General features: G+C 45.5%; 2 protein-coding genes across 3 annotated transcripts in view; one reads left to right on the forward strand and one right to left on the reverse strand.

The window, feature by feature from the left end:
* Window positions 1-1,152: 1,152 nt before the first annotated feature.
* On the reverse strand, window positions 1,153-15,658 carry uba5 (ubiquitin-like modifier activating enzyme 5). 2 transcript variants are annotated; one of them, XM_042332282.1, is made up of 12 exons: window positions 15,582-15,658; window positions 13,307-13,352; window positions 13,117-13,206; window positions 11,205-11,314; window positions 10,240-10,326; window positions 7,168-7,252; window positions 6,887-6,991; window positions 5,185-5,312; window positions 4,243-4,378; window positions 3,740-3,812; window positions 2,760-2,866; window positions 1,153-1,789 (listed from the first exon to the last, which is right to left on the reverse strand). In XM_042332282.1, the coding sequence occupies exons 2-12, from the start codon at window positions 13,343-13,345 to the stop codon at window positions 1,703-1,705; spliced, it is 1,047 nt and encodes a 348-aa protein (XP_042188216.1). In that variant the 5' UTR covers window positions 13,346-13,352; window positions 15,582-15,658; the 3' UTR covers window positions 1,153-1,702. The 2 variants fall into 2 exon arrangements, with proteins under 2 accessions (XP_042188216.1, XP_042188215.1); XM_042332281.1 differs by lacking the exon at window positions 15,582-15,658 and adding an exon at window positions 15,293-15,358.
* Window positions 15,659-16,987: 1,329 nt separating this feature from the next.
* The window catches only part of acad11 (acyl-CoA dehydrogenase family, member 11), a 60,519-nt gene continuing 54,515 nt past the window's right edge, over window positions 16,988-22,991 (forward strand). Inside the window, exons 1-4 of the mRNA XM_007896882.2 lie at window positions 16,988-17,143; window positions 19,571-19,670; window positions 21,323-21,448; window positions 22,740-22,901. Of these exons, the coding sequence (XP_007895073.2) occupies window positions 17,016-17,143; window positions 19,571-19,670; window positions 21,323-21,448; window positions 22,740-22,901 (516 nt within the window). The 5' untranslated portion in view covers window positions 16,988-17,015. The remainder of the gene's footprint in view (window positions 17,144-19,570; window positions 19,671-21,322; window positions 21,449-22,739; window positions 22,902-22,991) is intronic.

A 22,991-nucleotide genomic window follows, 5' to 3' on the forward strand; every position in this document is an offset into this window, starting at 1 on the left:
GCGAGGTTTCCAAATGTATCAGGCTGACCCCCAAAAAATGGAGAAAATTATTTCATTTGGTAACTAGACCAAAGTACCTGAGAAGTCTGAATCAGCACATAAAATGCTCTTCCAAAGGATGATTTTCACTACGGTACCAATATGCTGCTTGTAAATGGAAATGAACTGATACAAACAATACTCATGTGCAATTTTTGAAGTTTATATTGCCTATAACTCATTCCTGATTTGACATATTAATGCTTCATTATATTCTCGTATTAACATATCTGATTGAATTAAGTCAACAAAACCAATACTTTTAAAGGTCTGTATCATTTAAGACAGGCAACACTGCCCAAGAATTATTTATAACGGACTCATTTATGACCGCAAACATTTTTTTACAGATTAATTTAATGTTACATAATGCTGTTAGAACATATTCTAAACATTGTGGGAGATGTTAGTTTCAACAATTGTTTTAAATAGCTTTGAGAATTGAAGGGCTACTGAGCACCCCCACATGCAGTGCTGGAAGTCTTGACTCTAGTACATGGCTGTACGAAAGACTGAGATGAAAATGTCACATATTTTTCTAATGAATACTGCAATACTCTTGGTTGTGACCCAAACACTTTCAATGAGTTGCACACTCTTCCCTTCATTGACAAAGCTGAGAGGTTACAAAGGAACCAAAATGGGAGATTATGCATTCATTGAGAAATAATAAGTGTAACCTGCATTTGTATTGTTTTTAACATTTTATATAAAGCATGGATAGGCCTAGCATGCCTGATGGTTTTGCTATGCTATTGTCAGACATATTTTTGTAGTGATCGTCTCAATAAGGTCCAATTCAATTGATGTGCAAAGCACAACTGAATTTTTTTATGAAATAAAAATATTGAAAATGTGTCCATGTATGTCTGGAATAATTAGGTTTGTGGTGAGTGAGTCTTTGTAGCTATTAAAACGTACATTTTCTTGTACTAAGGTGTGTGCACTATTCACCAGCATCCCCTAGGATTTACAAGTCCTGTTTCTAGCTTACTAAATATCTAGCTTCTGATAATGTGACCTCTCAGGCCTGTGAGTCCTTTAGCGCAACTAACAAAGATTCCAGCTCTACTTTCAATCTCTTATGGAAGAGTCAATATTAAAGCTGAAAGATTTTTCCAGTCACATCAAAATGTTTATTTGCAGAACACAGAAATTAAACTATCAGATAACACCCAGACCCTAATAAACTGAGAATAGGAAAATGTTCCAGGTAACTGGTCTCTACCTGGATTTAAAAAAAAGATTGGGTTTCGGTGTTCCTTTCTCCTTTTATCCCCCACAAAATAGAGTAGACACATTATTCAATTTAGTTCGAGAAATAGACTTAAAAACACCCAAAATTACATGACTATTAGACATTCATCAGAATTCATTATACAACTTATTTGACCATAGTACAGCACTGAGAAATTTGGAAAGTTCATTTTTAAGCAACCCTTGGGCCCATCTGATATTTATTCAACTAGCTTTCAAGCATTTAAACATTAGCAGCTCACAATGTTATTTAAACGAGTCATTGCTTCATATCACACAGAATACTTAAATTACATTTATCATGATTAACACTTACAGAGGTATCAGAGTACTGTATAAGGCTTTTATGTTGCTAGGTCCAACCAGTTGGGTTATATTAGTAAACTTCATTGTGAAGACAAAACCATTACATACTGTTCAATATGGCCTTGAGGTCTTCCAGACTTAAATTTGTATCTTGCACTGTGTCACTGTCAGCAATCTCATCATCCCCCTGGATATAGAACAAGCAAAAGTGAGTATTCACTGTGCTATCCATTAGAGTGCATTTTAAACTACATGTTCACTGTAAATGACAAGAACTTGTTTTCCCCTAACTCATTTACTTGAGCAGGTATTGTCTCCGCTGTGTCTACCACTAGTGGTTGCACTGCAGCTGCAGCTAACCCATCAACCGACCCAGTGTTGTGTTGTTATGAGGGAAGTTTGAAAGAATAATACTTCCACTTGGCAGAGTGCCTTTTACGTTGTGTGGCTATTTCAAAGCACTTCACAAAAGATTCTACATGCTTGGAGCACAGACAGCATTGTTCAGTAGCCTCTGCCTGGTCAGCGTTTACCACTCAAGAATATGCAATAGCCCTGACATCAGCTCACTATCACCAGATGTTTTAGTAAGCAAGATCTCCTTGGGGCTGAGTTGGCTCCAAGGTGACTTGCTGGGTGACAGAAAATCAGGATGAAGTTGACTTTCTGTGGCAGTCTCAGTTCACAGGAGGACTATGTTTTACTGTAGGATAACAAGGCATTGGTGATGACAAACCAACTAGCCCGAATCATCAGCAGGACTTAGAGGGCAACACGGTAACTGTGGACACATTCTTCCTCCTCTACTTTTAATCAAAGCCACAAAAGATAGTAGTGTGTGTGTGTGTGGGGGGAGGGCAGCTAGATAAGCAGTGAAAAGATTGCCACAGTATTCACAATGGCTGTGCTGTTCTAGCTGGTTAATTTCTAGCAATATACCCAACACAAACTCTGGGGACCCAGGCGCTTAATAGTTTCCAGAATTCGGTAAGCAATGTGCATCCTTCCAGAGAGATTGCACATTTCATTCCCAACACATGGAAATTTCCATTATATCCATTCTATCCATTGGATATTCTTAAGCAGAGCAATGGGTTTCTATCAATCTTATTCACAAATAATTAGTAAAACACAAAACTCTTATGTGGTGAACGTACCTTTTCAGGTATAGTATAAGCTAGTGAGATTCCCTCCGGAAGGTCAAGTAGAGGGGCTGAGGCAGTCTTCAGCTCTTGGTCAATAGACTCGGAAACCAACTCAATTCCTGTTCAAATGGTTTTCACATTGCATTAATCAAACTATCCTGCAGTTCAAACTAAAAGCATTTTTGAAAGTTACTGGGCTCCAATTTGCGATATGTGCAAATTGACCAGTTGTGATTTCCGAACCCCCCCAAAGTGATGAGGAGTGAAACACCATCTGGCTTTCTCGGCTCTGGGCTTCTTTCCTGTGGCTGTTGTGAATCAGATCCACCTGTCACCGCCAGAACCAGGCTTTGTTAGTTTCCTTCACTACCTTGTAATAATGCAGTACTTTCTTGGGAGAAAGAGGAAGTCACCGACAGGCAATGGCTAACACTGCTGAAAGCGTGCCTGGCAGGGCAATGCGTTTTATTGCTCTCAGTGTTTTATCACACTTTGATGGCTTTTGGAAATTCCATTTAGCTGTTTCACAAATTAGACCTCACTGTGAAGAGAAACTGGAAAATGTAACTAAGTTTTTGTGAGACGCTAACCGCTCACCCCAAAATTTGATTGATCAACCCAATAATCAACCAATGCACCAAACTGTACAGTTTCTATTTAGTGGACAGGCGCAGAAATGAGAGCAAAAGAGAGACATCCTTGTGCATTGCTCAGGACTTCTCTACAACAGCAAAGTGGAGCCAGGCAACTCAATGGATCAAGACCGACAAGCCCAAACCCCTAGCCCGTCTCTCTGTAATATAGCCCACAGGATCACTGTGCTGCCTTCCTTCCATTATTTTCACACAAGCAAATCAGGGACAGGCAATCTCCTCTTAGACTTCCGTTTACTGCTGTTGAGCATACTAACCAAGGAAGACTAAAATTAATTTCTCCCTCCCACCTTCCCTCTAGATAAATGCCTTTCCTCCATTCACTTAAGTTGATCTTACCCCACTCATTGTCATCATGCACCACCTCTTCTTCCTCCTCCACCTCTTGTTTTGGTCGGGTCACTTCTTTTTTCTGTTAACAAAGATTACATACTCATTCAATGTAGTGAGTGTCCTGGTCATGGGGGAGGGTGGAGTATTATAATAATTATCCTTGCATTTGATAGTATAAGAGTGCAACATTCGTTTAAATGTTTTGTTATGGCACAATAGGGAAAAGTAGTCAGAGAGTTGCCGAAAGGAATCGGCAATAAATCTGGAGATATGTTGGCCAGGACACAAGGAGGAATTTCCTTCTTTCAAGTAGTGTGTGTCACATTTTTGATTTCTACTTGAGGACAGTCAACAGGACCTCGGTGTATCTGAAGACAGCACCTCTTACAATGCAGGGCTCCCCCAGTGCTGCTTTGGATGTCTTTCTTTGTGCATTTGAAGCACAGAAACAGGCCGGTAGGCACATAATCAGACCGGGATGACTGGTGAAAAGTTGAAGGAACACTCACCCTATATTCTTCCTGTTGCTGTCTGCAGGCTTGGTCGCTACACCTGGGATTAGGTTTCATGGCCATTGTGGGAAAGAAATCCTTCATGGCATTGTAGCCCAAGTAATAACTCACAGAACCGAAGCCTAAAAGATACCTTAAAAAACAGAAATACTGAATTACTCTTTAAATGGCAGGACATTAGCAAATCTAGAATATTTTAAGCTATCATATCTAATATTAACCAGGTGACAATCAACTTATTTAAATTACTCTCTGTTAAATGAATTTCATTACACCACAGCAAGTTACACGTGTAAACTGTACGACCGACAGAGGAGAACACGGGTGCAGAATCTCTGTGAAAGGAGTCGGCCTATGTAAGTGAGATCCAAAACAGACTTTTAGTTCTCAGTGTTATATATGGATTTCTCTTGTGTACTGCAATGAATTTTAAAATTTCCAACAAAGCTAAAGGTTGGCATGAACATTGGATCCTTCTCTCCGGGCTTTCTGGATCAAGCTCTCACCACTGAAGGGTTCTGCAGATTGCTTCAGAATATTTCTATCCGGCTTTTAACACTCAAGGCTAAGTGGCTGTTCAAAAGATTCTGCTTGAACTTTCACAGCTAGAACTACTACGGTTCATTCCCTAATGTCTTGCACTGCTTCCACATTGTGGTTCTGGAGTCCCAAAAGCTGTCACGATAGGGGGAATAGTCATCCTTCACATCCCAGTATCAGGTTCAAAGAAAGCCTGCAAGAACTTCCCTGGAGCTCCAATTTAATGTACTGGGGGCAAAATGGGGGGGGTGGAAGAGTGTGTCAATTCTCTTCACAGTGAGCTCCTGAACTCAGCCATGGCAGAGTCCAAGGCTTTTCCTCCACATGGAGCAAAGGAGGAAAACAGACTCAGAGGAAGTCTCAAAAACATGACAGTGACGGTTTCCTTTGTTTACTTACTTTAGGACGTTTTGTACAAGAAGTCCTGCCACAATTCCCATGGTGGTGGGCAGACTGGCTGCACAAACCCCATCTCGCTTCAGTGTCTTTTCATCTATGTTCTCAGCAACCACCAGAGGGGGTGCGCACTGCGAGAGGAATGGACACAATATTACACACAGGTTTCCTCTTTGTGACAATGTTTTGCTCACTGGCTTTTTTATTTCATCCCATTTTCTCAGCCTGGCTCAGTTAATAGCACTCTTGACTCTGAGTCAGAAGATTGTGGATTCCAAGTTAGGACCTGGAACCCATATAATGTACGCTGACACTCCAGTACCTCCAGCAGAGGGGGACTCCATTGATGGAGGTGCCAGCTTTCAGATGGGACGTGTTTCTTACTTAATGGATGCCCATTAGCTGTAGTTTTTAGATGGTATGGTATTTGGCATGCTTACTTAACAGTCAAAATTGCATATCAGTTTGTCAGTTTAATTCCAAAGCCTTGTCAACCTTTGATGAAAGTGGTGGATGGTAAAGATCCCATGGTACCACTCCAAAAGAGAAGGGAGTTTCTCCTAGTGTCCTAGCTAACAATTCCACAGAAAAAATGGTCATTCACTTCATGGCTGTTTGTGGGATTCCCTGTGTGAAAATTAGCCACAAAGTACACAATCACTACACCTTACAGTAAAGCAGTGAAGGGTGTTGAGATGTTCTCCCAACTTGAAAGCCTCTAGATGAATTGTAAAGATTTTTATTATTATTATTATGCCAACTTCTATAAATCAGTCAGTCATTTGAGGCATATCACAAACTAGACAGCTTTCCATAATTGCAAACGGAAACGCAGATTGAACAATGTGAATCCAATTTGTGAATATCGCAAATGAGCCCCCGGATAACTGTCATCTAAGGTTGACAAGGCTTTGGAATTAAACTGACAAACTGATATGCAATCTTGACTGTTAAGTAAGCATGCCAAATACCATACCATCTAAAAACTACTGCTAATGGGCTTCCATTAAGTAAGAAAGTGATACGTGCAGTTATCGCATCCATTCAAGGTGTTCAGGAAAATATTGTGCAGGCGTGTTAAAACCTCTCAAACATCAACTGAACACAAAGATTTCACTTGTTCCAGTTTTAGTGGAAAGGATTTGCTTCTGCAACAGTATCTTAAGATTCCTTCTTCTGCACTTTGTTCAATGGAACCTAAAAGCACAGACCATGTAGAGCACTCTACTATAGACTGCTGCAGGACAGAAACAGACCGTTCGACCATTCAAATCTGCTCCGGTGTTGTTCTCCACATGAACCACCTAATCTAATCCCACTTTCCTACTTGCTTCCCATACCCTTTAACATTCCTCCTTTTCAAGCATCTATCTGTACCTGTAAGTAAATAATAATAATCCTTGCATTTGAAATAGTGTCTAAACAACAGCAACAAAGTACATTTGCATAGAGCCTTTCACATCGGGGGGACGTCGTTGAGAAGTCTCAAAGCAAAGTGGATTGACTGCATTTTGTGAGCAAAACAAGATCACAATGATTAAGCTGTAAGATGCAGAAAACAAAGCATCACAAAATGATCTCTCAGTGGTACCAAAGGCTGAGTACAATTTTTATACCAGTGAAGTTTTAAAACAAAAATTAATTGTTGAAGAAAAATATTTATTTGTAACTATGGTAACGGAGTAACTGGAAACTCGAGACATACCGCAAAACAGGCATTTTCTCCTGGGATGAGGAGCTGGATGTGTCCCGAGACGGCATTTTCACTAACCCCAGACTCCATCCACACCTGACCAAGCTCATTACAGGCCTATAAAAATGGGGAGGAAAAAGAAACTTTAGCGATGTAACAGAAGCAGAGAAAATAAAACCCATAGAAATACAGCAAAACTAAACCCAACACTTTTACATCAAAGGATTACGTTTATTTAACCACCATACCATGCCCACTAATTGTAGCCCCTAGATGGACGAATACAAACTCACCGTGTTTATTGCCATCCGAGCTGTAAAGTTGTCCACACAGCTGAGTACCAGGTCCACAGGCTTCCCTTCCTCTATTCCACCATTGCTAATTAAAAAGAAATCCCAGCGCAATGTTAATCCTGTGTAAATGCACAGAGTTAGAGTACTATTCATTTTCATTCATTTAAACTATCTGTTTAACTTCTTCTTTCGGTAACTGGTAGATACTGAAATAAGAATATAAAAGAGACACCATTCAAGTGAATGAAAAGATGGGAGACAGGGACATCCTCTGTGAAGAAAACAGGAGATGTGATTAGAAGACTAAAATGAGCAAGACCAAAGCTGATTAAGGACACATGAACCTATGGACTTGTTGCCTGGCTATTGGGAAGAGGTACTTGGCAAAGTAGACATTCACCTCCAAGTGGAGGAAATTCATAAGGCAGATCAGCTCTGCCCTTTCTCAGCAATAGCCAGAGCCCTGGAACAGACTGCCATCTCTTTGTTAGGGAACAGACTGGGTATTGGTTAGAGAATGGAGATGGAGATCTACAGAATAAACTTGGGAGAACAGAATTGTATTCAAGAGGGAGGTAGTACTGAATGTGTGACTAGATTTCCTATTCAGTTTCATGTTGTACTCATAAGAGGTTCACGTGAACCAGGTCCCATGATGATCCAACTGATCTAATTTTCTACAACGTTAACCCTACCACCTTCACATACAGCCAATGATCACTTTCTGTGTAAATAAATATTTGCTGGTCTGTGTCCTAACCTTGCCCTTCACAATCCTGAACTTGCGCCCTCTTATACAACAACAACTTGCATTTATAAAGCACCCTTCACTGGGGTAGCATCCCGGAGCACTTACGCTCTCTTTAAGAACTCTGAGACACTGCCCTGAGTGATGGGATGCTATATAAATGCAAGTTGTCATTGTTGTCCTGCTACTTGGGCATATCTGAAACTATTTTTTTGGATTAGTAAACATCTGGACCAATAAGATCTGCATTAGAGGCTATTTATCAATTAATAATCCCTTATTAGGGAAAAGAAAAATAAGAAGAAAAATAATGATAATGTTGTCACTCAATCTATGACTGTTTGTGGGGCACTGCTGTGTGCAATTAGCTGCCGCATTTTGCCCACAAAATACAGTCACAACACTTTACAATATATTCTGTGAAGCGCTTTGGGATGTCTCAAAGACGTGATATAAAATGCAAGGATTATTATTTACATTTCTATTTTAAGTATGATGTGTGTGTCAGCCTGGCTCAGTGGTAGCACTCTTTCCTTGGAGTCAGAAGGTGTGGGTTCAAGCTCCATGTCGGGACTTGGAATTACAGTCTAAGATGACACTCCAATGCAGTGCACTCCAACGTGTTGCATTGTCGGAGATGCCGTCCTTCAGATGAGATGTTAAACCGAGGTCCTGTCTGCTTGTTCAGGTGGATGTTGAAGAATCCATGGCACTTTTTGAAAAAGAAGGGAGTTTCTCTCAGTGTTTTGGTCATTAATCACCCAAATAAAATTGGTCACTCATTCAAGACTGTTGTGGATCATTGCTGTGTGCAAAATTGGCTGCTGATTTACTCACAGTCACAGGCACTCCACTTTATATCCCATGAAGCGCTTTTGAGACAACATGATAAGGCGCTATACCAAATGCAAGGATTACATATTGTATAATAACAACAAATAAATAATGATCTTTGCATTTGGTCTAACACCTTTTACATCAAGAGGGCGTACCAAAGTGCTTCACAGATTCTACTGAGAAGCGAAGTGACTTTGTAGGCGATGGCAGCAACCCAATGTGCACAGCAAAGTCCAACAAACATCAAGGAATGAATGACAATTTTATTTGGAGGATTGTTGACCAGCAGAAACTCCCTTCTCTTTTCAAGTACTGCCATGGGATCTTTTATGTCCACCTGAACAGGCAGTTGGGTTCTCGGTTTAACATCTCATCCAAAAGCTTGCTTTTAATGATAGATTCTGTAAAAATTTCCACTTGTGGAAGTCAGGGATAATCGGTTAAGTATGGGTCTGTTAGCTACCTTGAATTTTCAAATCATATTTGCTTGTTCCTGACTATCAAAACCTCCTGTGTTCATTGACTTAATCAAATGAGTAGCAGTGCTTCACAAATTACCTCTCTTTGGAATTTAGTGTGTTGGATTGACTTATTTTCGGTCCAAAGACTTGCCGTTATAAAATTGGAAGAATGTTTGATTTTACGTATTATATCCATTACTACGTCTCTTCCCAATTCTCTAATGCAGATATTCTGATCTATGTTCTAAAGGTAGAACCGATTTTTCAGCATCAGCAATGCACATACGGTTAAAGAGGACATGGGTATCATGGGACCTCAAATATCTTTCACAAATAAAACAAAGGCTAATCTGTAAAACAATAGTGTGACTGAGACCATTTAAGATGCCATTTACTATTGTTCTCCTCCAGCAGATGTTGAACGAGGGAGTTAAACCGTTCATCTTAAATGAATAATTGACAGATTAGCATTTTGACAGTATAATACACAAAGCCTACACAAAATATTGCCCCTATACATTTTGTAGAAGCAACAAAAATTGTTGGAAGAAACAATACGATGGCCAGGAGCAGATCTAAAAGGGAGTTTAGGAGAAACTTCTTAAGCAGAGGGTGGTGGAATGTGGAACTCACGGTTGGAAGCTGTAGTTGAAGCAAAAAGCATCAATGTTTTTAAGAAGTGGAGGCTCGAGTGGTATATAAATAATAATAATAATAATCCTTGCATTTGATATAGCGCTTTTCACGTCGGGAGGACATCCCAAAGCGCTTCACAGAACACACTGCAAAGTGAATTGACTGTATATTTGTGGGCGAACGCGGCAGCTAATTGCGCACAGCAATGTCCCACAAACAGTCGTAGATTGAAAATGACCAATTTATTATTGTTTGGCATGGATAAACTGGCATGGATTGCTTGGACTGCATTGCCTTGTACAATGCCACATTGTCATTCTATGTAATTAAAGCGGCTCTTAATGATTAATGATTATATCACAAGAAACCTTCCACATGTCACAATCTAACCTGATTCGATCCATAAAATGCTGAAAGTTGGACATCGGTGTGATGTCATTGTTGTGTGTTTCAAACTGGACGTCAGGATTAATATTCCTGTAAATTGAAAAAAAATATAATTTATATTCCATTGTGACATATAATGGACACATCATCTGGAAACTTTGGAAGTCATGCAAAAGCACCTGAGGCTTCGTAGTCGTATTTCAAGTCTCCAAAGCAGCAATGTAAAAGTGGTATAACTATACACCCAGGATTCTCACAAACACTTTTTGTATTGCAATCATCCATTGATTGCAATGGGTTTGAGTAAACTTACTGTCCAGTAAGCTCATGTACTAACTCAAGACAAATGGAGAACTGATTGTATCTCACTCCCTCCATTTGGGAGGCACTGGCTTACTGCAGGTTTCCCTCCCTACCCACCTCATCATCACCGGTCGGCTTCCAACCTATCCGCCCCTACATTCTGAACCTCCATCAAGGAATCCCTTTTCCTCACCTCCTTCAAGGTCTGTCTCCAGACTTTCCTCTTTGACCATGCTTTTGGTCATTTTCTCACCCCTTTAGCCCCCACTTCTCCTGAATCCAATGGAATGAATGCAAGCTTTCAATAGAACACAAAAGCATACTGACTCTACAATGCTTTGGCCACTTGTCAATAATAACAATGCTGCAAAATGACCCGATACCCTCTACATGTAAAAAAAGCTCAACTACAAAAGTTAATTTTAAGTTTTCCACAGCTCTAACTTCAAAATTAAGACTATAAATATAATAATCTTCCAAAATTCTGCATAATTTCAAGTTGAGCGGAATTTCAGGCCTTGAGTGGTCAATGCTTCATACACCCCATTTGTACACTTTACCATCAAATATGAGTAAAGCGATATCCTTAGCGGTCTCAGGCCTGTCTGCATGTTAGTTCATGAAAGAGCGTATTACTCATCTCACAGGACAACAATGTTCATTACCTCAATGTATGCTCTGCTGCCTCCACTTTACTTAGTCCAGATTGGTGGGGCTGAAAGAACAGTCGATTCATGTTTGCCAGCTCTACTTTGTCATAATCAAACAGTATTAGCTGAAAATCAAAAGGGAAGACAAAAGTCATCTGATTTGGCTGCTCAAGTGCAATGTTTAACTAACTATTGAAGTTTAATAATGTTTTATTTCACTAACAAAATAATTCTGTGTTTAATTCTGAAAGAAAATACAACATTCCTTTAAGTTCACTTTAGTTTATCAATATATTCCCATCATTAATCAATCCAATGAGCAGCATATATTATGCAACTATTTGGTTTCTCAGTTGCTAGCAAAGAACAGTTTAAGGCATTGAAACTTCACACTTGGCCAACTGGAAGGAATAATCTCCAATGGCCAACACTTTATTTTGTTGTTTGTCTGATACATGTATGATGAAGTAAAAGTAAAATGAAGCCCCAAGTGGCACATATTCAGTAGATCTTCATAAAGTATTTGGTTTATACCATATGGTAAACCTACTTTCAAAATGGTTTTAATAGAGCTCCTCTTGATAATCTAGTTACGTGCAGGTTTGATTCCTGGTCCGTGCCGCAATAGCTGATCTCAGTCAGGCTAACACCAGGTGCAAATCAAATCCTCAGTGAGCTCCCTGCTGCAAAGTGCTGTTTGCAGATGCTGGGAGAGCGCAAGATCGGGCATGGCTGTGATTTCTGTACTGGCAACACTGACTATTGAGACGGTCGCATGAGGAATAGCCACTTGGACTGTCTGTCAGACATTAAGACCTGGATGAGAGTCAACTTTCTACAGCTGAATGTCAGCTAGACCAAGGCCCTCCTGATTGACTCGCCGCAGCGCCTCTGCACCTTAAGCACTGGCAGCATCAGCATCCACGGCTGCACACTCCATCTCACCAAGCCAGTCAGGAACCTGGGAGGCTTGTTCGATCCTCAATTGTCCTTTCTCCCCAACATCCGCCCCGTGACCCGCTCTGCCTTCCCCCATCTCCACAACATCACCCGACTCCGCCATTGCCTCACCCCTCAGGCCGCCGAAACCCTCATACACGCATTCGTCACCGCAAGGCTCGACGATGGAAACTTCCTCCTTGTTGGCCTTCCCAAATCTTCCTGCCACATGACCCTCTATCAACTTGTCAGCTCCCTCCGTTCATCAGGCTCTGGCTTGCTCCATGTCTCCCACCCGACCCGCTCTACCATCGGCAGCCAGGCTTTCAACCTCTGTCCTCACCCTTTGGAACTCCATCCCACAATCCTGTCGCCTTGCTCCCTCTCTTGCCTCCTTCAAGGCACGACTCAAGAGCCTCCTTTTTGACTGTGCCTTCAGCCGCCCTCCTATCTCTCTAACCTCCCTTATCCCACGCTCGGGTCCTGATCCCCGACTGTTCAGCGCCTTGGGACGTCCTCCCGATGTGAAAGGTGCTTTATACATGTAATTTTGTTGTTGTTGGGCAAAATAAGAGGGCATCGTGGAACAGTACCCCGACCACATCTATTGCTCTGTAAATGGGCACAGTGGGCATTACCATTGCACCATCACTGCCTATCAAGGTTGTGCTGATAATGGTTCAATTCAGAATTAATTATCTGGAGCAACTGAGATATTATAATCCTCCCATTATTTGTGGGCAGTGGGATTCCTAACCAGTCCTAATCCAGACACAGTAATTTCTTTCCAAACTAGGTGTTCACTTCCTTTTTTTTGTTACAAGAGCTGTGGTTAGGTTTAGTTCATTGTACAGTACATGGCAACTGCACAACCAATGTTTATTTCATCGATTTAAAGAACACCCACAAAATGTGTAGAATACTGTTTATAACCCCCTCCCATTAAGTTGACTATAAAGAAGTAAAGCAAACTGATAATTTGTATTACCTTACCAATGCCACATCTTGTCAGCATTTCAGCCGTCACACTTCCAACTCCACCAACACCGACCACTAAAACTGTGAACTGACGGATTTTCTGTTTTTAAAGTGGAAAATGATCTTCAGTCATATTAAGAGCAATGAAACTTCTGAAAGTGATACATTTGAACACACTGCTGTTCACAGATCCAGCTCACCTCATAATCTTCTACAATTCCCATTCGTTTCAGAGCCATCAGGCGACTAAAAAAAGAGAAATTTATTAAAACAAATTAAAAACAACTGTAGAATACAAGCTATGTTTTGTCAAATTAAGAAGTTAAAAAGGCATGAAGAGTCCTGTGGAGTGGAGGGAGTGGCCGGGCAGGATTCCAGTAGGAGGTCACAGAGGTAGGATGGGGCAAGGCTGTGCAGGGATTTGAATACATCACCTATGTGGTACAACACTTTGGGAAGAGGATTTTTGGTGAACCATCGCACAACAAAATATAGTGCAGTACACTGATAAAGCTTCTCTCTATTGGTTTACATAGTTAAATCCTAAACCTGTACAGTCTGTCTTGCAGGGTAAGTAAGGATAGCTGGAATTTCAGGGATCAGGGGTGCTAATAATATGTGACACACTAATCGCAACCCAGTTTGAAATCAGCTAACTCATCACGTGCTGGGTATTCAATCTTGGACCTTCCTTGTCTGCCTATCTCAAGCTACTCACAGGACACGCTCACTGATATAACAGGAATGTTGTGCTTTACATTTTTGAGGATAGTAAACCATACTTTTTTAAAAAATGTTTCGCCCCTAAAATTGAGTCAATTCATTTTACATCCTTCTGTGAAATGTCTTTGAGACGTATCGAAGATATGATAAGGTGCTACACCAAATACAAGGATTATTATTATTATATTATTATTATTGTATGGTAAACAGTCACACACGATACCAACATTGCTTAGCCTATAATATGATGATGTTCAAGTCCCGTCTAAAGACCTTCCTCTTCAACCATGCCTTTGGTCACCCTCCTACTCCCAACACCATGCCCTCCTGATCCCAACTCCCACCTTGGGTCCAAAAACCCCTGACTGTCCAGCACCCTGGGACGTCTTTCCAATGTGAAGGGTGCTATACAAGTGCAATTTATTGTTGTTGTTCATGATGTCAGATTAACATCCTTACTGCAGTTAGCAGTTGACAAACTCATTTCCCAGCCTGCACATGAACACTAAGGTATTTGCGATCAACAACTTGAAAGTAAAGCAGGAAGTGCTGGGCTGAGGCAGAATGTCCATATGGTTCCTGACACCACATCACTGCGTCGGTGCAAAGACATTTTAGGGTATTTTTCATACAAATAAAGAGGTTATTTATTATTAAACAGTATTTGTCAGTCAGTATTACTACCTGTTACACAGAGACCCGGTAGGTGACACAGGAGACCCGGTGGGTGACACAGGAGACCCTGTGGGTGACACAGGAGACCCTGTGGGTGACACAGGAGACCCGGTGGGTGACACGGAGACCCGGTGGGTGACACAGGAGACCCGGTGGGTGACACAGGAGACCCTGTGGGTGACACAGGAGACCCTGTGGGTGACACACGGAGACTCGGTGGGTGACACACGGAGACTCGGTGGGTGACACACGGAGACTCGGTGGGTGACACACGGAGACTCGGTGGGTGACACACGGAGACTCGGTGGGTGACACACGGAGACTCGGTGGGTGACACACGGAGACTCGGTGGGTGACACACGGAGACCCGGTGGGTGACACCCGGAGACCCGGTGGGTGACACCCGGAGACCCGGTGGGTGACACCCGGAGACCCGGTGGGTGACACCCGGAGACCCGGTGGGTGACACCCGGAGACCCGGTGGGTGACACCCGGAGACCCGGTGGGTGACACCCGGAGACCCGGTGGGTGACACCCGGAGACCCGGTGGGTGACACCCGGAGACCCGGTGGGTGACACCCGGAGACCCGGTGGGTGACACCCGGAGACCCGGTGGGTGACACCCGGAGACCCGGTGGGTGACACCCGGAGACCCGGTGGGTGACACCCGGAGACCCGGTGGGTGACACCCGGAGACCCGGTGGGTGACACCCGGAGACCCGGTGGGTGACACCCGGAGACCCGGTGGGTGACACCCGGAGACCCGGTGGGTGACACAGAAACATCACCTGTAAGGATTGGAATCCACCACCTCGGAGCTCATCTTGTGTATGAGGTGCCGCTGGGGCGGGATGGCGGGGGCCGGGGGGGGGGGGTGGGGGCCGCTGCCCCTCTGGCCCTTTCTTTTGCGAGTTCATCCTCCAAACACTGGATTCTCGCCAGCAGGTCTTGCCGGGTTGCCATGGCTGCCGGGGGTCGGGTTGCCATGGCTGCCGGGGGTCGGGTTGCCATGGCTGCCGGGGGCCGGGGGGGCCGGGGGGGGGGGGGGGGGGGGGGAAGCGGCCGCTGTGCCCTCACGTCTCAAATCCACGTCTGCAACAGCCCCGCGTGTCACACCATCAGCCGTCCCCCCGTCCGTCCGTCCCCTCTAACCCAACCCCGACAAACAGCAACCCGGCACCGGGGTTCCGCCCCTCTCTCTCTCTCTCCCTTCCCCTTCCCCCTCCCACAGCACTGAGTGCAGTAAAACAGGAGTATAATCCAGATCTCCCTCTCTCTCTCTCCTCCCTCTCTATGGCGCCTTTCACACTGGGAGGTCGCTGGATGGTCAAGTGTCAGCTCCCGAACTGGGGGTTGGGAGCCCAGGGGTGGGGTGGGGAGGGTGTGAGGGGTGAGGGGGAAGATGGCAGAAAGCGCGATCAAAGAGGAAGGTTTTCAGATGGACCTTGAAGGAGGGGAGGTGGGGGGTGGGGGGGGTGTTGGAGGGAGAGAGGGAGGGAGGGAGGGAGCGGGTTGAAGGGTGGCCCTGGATGGACCTCCATTACGGGGGCAGATACCCTGAAAGCCTGACCACCGCTGATGCGGCGGGTGGGGTTGGGGGGGGGGGCGGCGGACGGGACATGAAGCAGAGGTGGCTCCCGACGAGTGGAGGGAGCGGGCGGGCGGGCGGGCGAGTTGGGAGGGTGAAAAGTTATGTAATGAAAGACGATGGAATAGAATGATACAGAACACAAGGCGATTTTAAGAGAGCCTGAAGGTTAAAGCTGGTCCAGCAATTACGCTTCCAATTCATAAGAGTCTATAAAACGATACGGATACCGTACTCACAGTCGCTAAACTTTTGTTGTGTAAAATTACAAATTCGAAATAAATATTATAGCATTTATAATAATGGCATTCTCTCCATCTGCGACCAGGACTCTCTCTGCCCCTCCTTTGACACTATCAACCACTCTATTCTCTTCCCCCTCTTTTTCTGCATTGTTTTTTTTCAGTGCCGGTAAATGCCAGTAATTATTATGGCATCGTAATTATTGCATGCTCCCTTTACAGTATGATTTGTTTATTCAAATTGGCTGCTGCGTTTCGCCCTCAAAATACACAGTCAATTCATTTTACAGTATATTCTGCGAAGCGCTTTGAGACGTATGAATCACGTGATAAGGCGCTATATCAAATACAAGGATTATTATTATCCAACCTAATGTTACTTTTGCAACTATTTACATACGGTTATAGAGTAACAACAACTGCTTGCATTTCTATAGCGCCCTACACTCGGGGAAACATCTCGGGAGCGCTTGAATATGGCACGGAAACAGACCATTTGGCTTGACCAGTCTGTTGGTGTTTATACTCCACACCAACACCCCCATCCCTTATACCCCCTCTCCTACACCGTTTGTTGTGGAGCTGCTTTAAGCCATTTAAGTCAGACCTGGAGCACTCTGCCTCCAGGATTGTTCAGTGTCTGACTCAGCAGAGTCCAGACTGGGAGGTGTGTGTCAGGTCATGGCTGACACTGTCCCAGTGCGGGGTAATCAGGCCTTTAACCAGCAGGCTCTGGAGGCAGTGTTAGCCGCCAGGATCCCAGGCTTCACCCACGAGCCGCAGCCATGTCTGACGGTCAGTCAGTACAGGTAACAGCCCGCACGGCCACAGCTCCTGTCAGTAACATGGGGCGGCGATAGGCCCACCCAGAGCAGGTCTGCAACCAGCTCCCAGCCCAACACAGGCCAGTGACGGGGAGAGAGAGGGAGACACAGACACACTGACTGCAGGTCGAGGCTGCAGTAATCTGTGAGGTGTCGGGTTTGTTCGGAATTAATCTGCAGCAGCAGCGAGTCGGCTGTTTGCGAGTCAGAGAGCAGGCAACACCCCCCCCACCCCGGCAGCCACCCCTCCCCTCTCCCCGGCAGCCACCCCCCTCCCCCACCCCCCCCCAGCAGCCATCCCCCCCCCACCCCCCCCGGCAGCCACCCCCCTCCCTCCCCCCAGCAGCCACCCCCCTCCCTCCCCCCAGCAGCCACCCCTCCCCTCTCCCCGGCAGCCACCTACCCCCCCGGCAGCCACCCCTCCCTCCCCCAGGCAGCCACCCCTCCCTCTCCCCGGCAACCACTCCCCCCCCCCCGGCAGCCACCCCTCCCCTCTCCCCGGCAGCCACCCGCCCCCCCCCCCGGCAGCCCCCCCCCTCCCCCATCCTAACAGCCATCCCCCCCCCACCACAGCAGCCACCCCCCCCCCCCTCCCTGGCAACCACCCCCCTCCCTCCCCCCAGCAGCCACCCCCTCCCCCTCTCCCTGGCAGCCACCCCCCCCCCCAGCAGCAGCCACCCTCCCTCCCCCAGCAGCCACCCCCCCTTCCGCCCCCCCCCAGCAGCCACCCACCTCCCTCCCCCCTAGCAACCCCCTCCGCCCCCCCCCCGGCAGCCGCCCCCCTCCCCCCCCCTAGCAGCCGCCCCCCTCCCCTCCCTCCCTGCAACCCCCGCCCCCCAGCAGCCACCCCCTTCCCCCCCCCGCCCCAGCAGCCACCCCCCCCCCCCCCGGCAGCCACCCCCCTCCCTCCCTCCTGGCAGCCACCCCCTCCCTCCCCCCGGCAGCCACCACTCTCCCCCCCCCACCCGGCAGCCACCCACTCCCCCCCCCCGGCAGCCACCCCACTCCCCCCCCCGGCAGCCACCCCCCTCCCCCCCCTCCCTTGGCAGCCACCCCACTCCCTCCCCCCGGCAGCCACCCCCCTCCCCCCCCCTTGGCAACCACCCCCACCCCCTCCACCCCCCTGGCAGCCACCCCCTCCCTCCCCCCTGGAAGCCACCCCCTCCCCCCTCCCTTGGCAGCCACCCCCGCCCCCTCCACCCCTCCCTGGCAGCCACCCCCCTCCCTCCCCTGGCAGCCATCCCCCTCCCCCCCCCTGGCAGCCATCCCCCTTCCCCCCTCCCTGGCAGCCATCCCCCTCCTCCCTCCCTGGCAGCCATCCCCCTCCCCCCCTCCCTGGCAGCCATCCCCCTCCCCCCCTCCCTGGCAGCCATCCCCCTCCTCCCTCCCTGGCAGCCATCCCCCTCCTCCCTCCCTGGCAGCCCCCCCTCCCTCCCCCCTGGCAGCCATCCCCCTCCCCCCTCCCTGGCAGCCATCCCCATCCCCCCTCCCTGGCAACCCCCCCCACCCCCCCCCCGGCAGCTGGTCACTTGTGGGACTCGCTGGCACATCCCACGCTGTCCCAATGCGCTACTTGCACCGTAACCAGAGCACCAGGCAATGCAAGCGCTGTATCTTCTCTGGTGCGTGACTCCCAGTTTTATTACATACAGCAGTGACGCCTTCTCTCCTGGCAAGTGCCCCGGTTACTCCTGCGACACAGAAATACAACTGATCCCAAACAAAATCGAAGGCATCATTTTTCAGCCTGGCTCAGCTGATAGGATTCTTGCCTCTGAGTCAGAAATTTAGGGGTTTAAGCCCTGCATCAGGACTTTGAGCTCATTGTATAAGCTAAGCTGGAACTCTAATGCAGTGCTGGGGGAGCAATGAGTTGTTGGTGGTGCCATCCTTTAGATGAGATGTTAAACCGTGGCCCCATCTGCCTGTTCGGGTGAACGTTAAAGATCCCACGCACTTTGAAAACGTCAAGGAAGTTTCTCCTGGTGTCCTGGCCAACAACCGCCCCCCAGATAAAATTGGTCACTTGCTCCATGACTGCTTGTGGGACACTGCTGTGCGCATGTGGCTGCTGCTTCACCCATAAAAAACACAGGCAATCCACTTTACAGTATATTCTATGAAGCACATGATAAGGCGCTATATCGAATGCAAGAATTATTATTATATAAAATGCCCTGAGGACAAACTTTCATTTTGGGAATCTGATATTTCCGTTGTAAGAAAGCATGCAGTAATTAACCTCTTTAATTCCCTCTGGTATTCACTAAAAGTGGTGAATATTTGAACTTTTGATAATTTACAGTACTTTTAAAATGACAGAGTAATTAGTAGGCACCGTGCTAATGTTTTCATCTCTATGCTTCTGTGGTGAAGGGTTGTCAAATTGTTTACTATTGTGTTTTACCGTAGGTTTGGCCAATCAAACCCAACCTACCACCTACAGAAGGGGAACAGAGAGTACGTGTTGAGGAAGACTCCCCCTGGACCACTCTTATTAGGAGCTCATATGGTAATCTGATAACCCAGTGGAAGGGAATTGCGCTGTTGGATGACTGTAGCATCCTCATTGAATAGACAATATTATATAATGTGATGTGCAGTGGACAGGATAATTGATAATGAAACTACTATGTTCACATATCGCCTGACATAACGCCTGATCACATTCTGTAGCGCAGAAAGAGGCCATTTGGCCCAAAGTGCCTGTGATCTCCATGAACTCCTCCCCAGCTCCACCTTCCACAAAGTCCAATCGATTCAGAGTTATGGCTTCTGTTTTCACCACCATTTAATGGCGCATTCCACGTCCTGTGTAAAAGAAAATTTCCTAACCTCTCCTTTAGTTGCGATCTCATCTTTAGTCACAAGCTTCTACAGAAAGGATTTTACTTGTATTTTTAAAATACAATAAACCCCTGCCTTGTTGAAAAATGCCAGTAAATGCTGGTACCGGCATTGTAATTACACTTAGCTGGAATTCTAATTCACTGGACTGGATTTCCCCCTGAGTTTATTTGTAAACCACATGGGATAACATGGATGAGGGACTTTAGTTATGTGGAGAGACTAGAGAAGCTGGAATTATTTTCCTTAGAGCAAAGAAGGTTAAGGAGACTTTAATAGAGGCATTCAAAATTATGAGGGGTTTTGATAGAGTAGATGGGGAGAATCTGTTTCCACTGGCAGATTGGTTGGTAACCAGGGGACATAGATTTAAGATAATTGTCAAAAGAACCAGAGGGGAGACAAGGAGAATTTTTTGTTACGCAGAGAGTTGTTACAGTCTGGAATGCACTGCCTGAAACGGTGGTGGAAACAGATTCAATAACAACTTTCCAAAAGGGAATTAGATAGGTACTTGAAAAGGAAAAATTTGCAAGGGTATGGGGAAAGAGCAGGGGAGTGGGACTAATTGGGTAGCTTTTCCAAAGAGCCACCCAGGCACGATGGGCCGAATTACCTCCTTCTGTGCTGTAATATTCTATGATTCTAAGACACAAGACTAGATGAGGTTAAAAAAAGAAAAGCACGAGAGAGAGCGAGAGAGGACACAACAGGATGCACCCCACCTCACTTGCTCTGCCATGAAGTGTTAGAACATGGAAGTTAACTGAGTAGTGGCTCTACTACCAAAGTTAGCAGACCTTTAAATAACAATGATCATAAATGTTTACGTGAAGTTCAATAGACTATAGATTAGCAGACATTATTTGATTCATGTAAACAGGGAGTGCAAAATAGCTCTTGCAACTTATGTTTCAATGTTCCCAGTCAGTGCAGGTAAATGGTTCCAGAATTTCAGATCAAATATGGGATATTTGAAATTTGATAATATGTGAAAAATATTGGTGTTTCACAGCTGATTTAATAAACATATTCAATCATTATTAAATTTTCCACTGTTAAATGCTTCAAGCTGCTACTCTTGTGTGAAGGGCACTATATAAATGCAAAATGTTGTTTTTTGTATTTTTGAATCTATGAAGCATTGCATTTTTCATCCCTATGTCAAGAGGCAGTCTGCTAATAAGTGGCACTCATTGTACAACAACAACAGCTTGCATTTATATAGCGCCCTTCACGCCGGACAGCATCTTGGCGGGCTTTCTGTGCTTCAGGTGTAGGATGTTGAAGCAGGAACTCAACATGTTTTGTGTTTAGGTGGACAGAGAACATAGGGTTCAAAAGGCATTATTTGTGGCGGGATTTCCTGTCCCGAAGCCCTTGCTCTTCGTTGATGATGATTCTATTATCGGCACCAACTTCTATGTGATGGAGCATGTGCAGGTGTGGAGTGTGTGTTTTGTTACCTTTTTGATGTTGTAAAGTTTATTTTATATAACAGTTTCCTGCGTATGTTTGCAAATCGTGTAAGCAGAGTAAATCAACCAAATACAATCCTATGTAGATCAGAAAGTTTTTTCCTTAAATTTGAAGGCAAGACTCCATTTTTATGGTACTTTTTTCTCTCCTCCTTTATTTTCTGAACCTGGCCAGTGGTGTTAACAGGCTATTTAACCATGGAGAGCATCACAACTGAGTATGATGCCCACACTCTTGCATCTTCCAGCAGGAGTTACTGGAGAGCGATTAGTGGGAACCTTGGCTGTTTTTTCCCTAACCTGAGGTCAGAGGCTAATTGGCTATTTGTGGAGTCCCGTAGCGTAGTGGTGGCAAGCGACAGGATCCAGGTTGGTTCTTGGGCGGGGAGAAACCTTGGGCAAGTTTTCTAACTTCACACGCCTCTGTTTACCTAGCAGTGAGTAGGAACCCAGTCGTTAGTTAGTTGGCAGATCGCTTTCCGGTGGTAATAATCCCTCAAAAACAAATTGTCATTCAATCCAGGACTGTGGGACACTGCTGTGCACAATTGGCTGCCGCTTTTTGCCCACGTCAATCCACTTTACAATATATTCTGTTAAGCGCTTTCAGATGTCTCAACAATGTGATGAGGCGCTATATCAAATGCAAGGATTATTGTTATTATTATTATTAATTGTAATGCCCCCAAAACTGCCACAGCTGAGGAAAGTAAACTCAGCACAGTTGGAGATGAAATCTGAAGCCTTCCCCTCCTGCCAGGATTGGCCTTGGTTCCTTTGCCCTCCAAGGTAGAAAAGTGTGTTATGCACCTTTTGGGATCACATGTGAAGACTGGCCACTCAAGTGATGTACAAGCGAGCGGGCAGCACCAGTCTGAGCTGGTGCCTTCAGGAGAAGAGGAGGGCATAAAATAAAAATTAATAACAGCACACGTCATTCGGCTATATCATGTATAGCGGATCTTGGTACTGACCATTGAGCGTCTCTCTATAAACAGATAATAAAATGGGTGATATTTACCTCTCGTGAGCAGCCACCACAGTATACATCAATACCATATTTTTCGCCAAAAACAGTCGCATTAAACCATCATCCGGGTAAACTAACAACAATGACCCTGCAAAAATAAGCAATTGGGCATGAAACCTCATTTTTGTGGTCTCTATTCACAACCCGGCCCCTTTAATAAAAACAGCAGAATTAACCGCTCTCGTAAAGTTACCATTGTTTTTGCTCCTGTCTGTTTGTGATCTAGGGCCGGATATTTCGAGACATGAGTCTGCCAGGAGTGAGGCCAGCGGAACGTGCTGCTCTGTATGTTGCCATGATCGAGACGCTTGCAAGACTGCACAGTGCTGACTGGAGAGCCTTGGGCTTGCAGGGTTATGGGAAGGATCGTGGTTACTGCAAGAGACAGGTTCAGTTTTCAGTGGAGATTGTTATTTAGCTGTTAAATGCCCATCACTCTGAAGAGCTGCCCTCATACACATATTTTTTTCCCTGTCAC

Source organism: Callorhinchus milii, unplaced genomic scaffold (assembly GCF_018977255.1).
Source record: "Callorhinchus milii isolate IMCB2004 unplaced genomic scaffold, IMCB_Cmil_1.0 Scaffold2, whole genome shotgun sequence".
Taxonomy (NCBI): domain Eukaryota; kingdom Metazoa; phylum Chordata; class Chondrichthyes; order Chimaeriformes; family Callorhinchidae; genus Callorhinchus; species Callorhinchus milii.

Excerpts from the sequence above, each read along its gene's own strand:
- uba5 (XM_042332281.1), bottom strand. The coding sequence starts at position 15,327 with ATGAGCTCCGAGGTGGTGGATTCCAATCCTTACAG. Across the intron at positions 5,313-6,886 it reads GAGAAAATGCCTGTTTTGCG|TGCGCACCCCCTCTGGTGGT; the intron begins GTATGTCTCGAG and ends TTCCTCTCGCAG. Across the intron at positions 2,867-3,739 it reads GCATGATGACAATGAGTGGG|GAATTGAGTTGGTTTCCGAG; the intron begins GTAAGATCAACT and ends CCATTTGAACAG.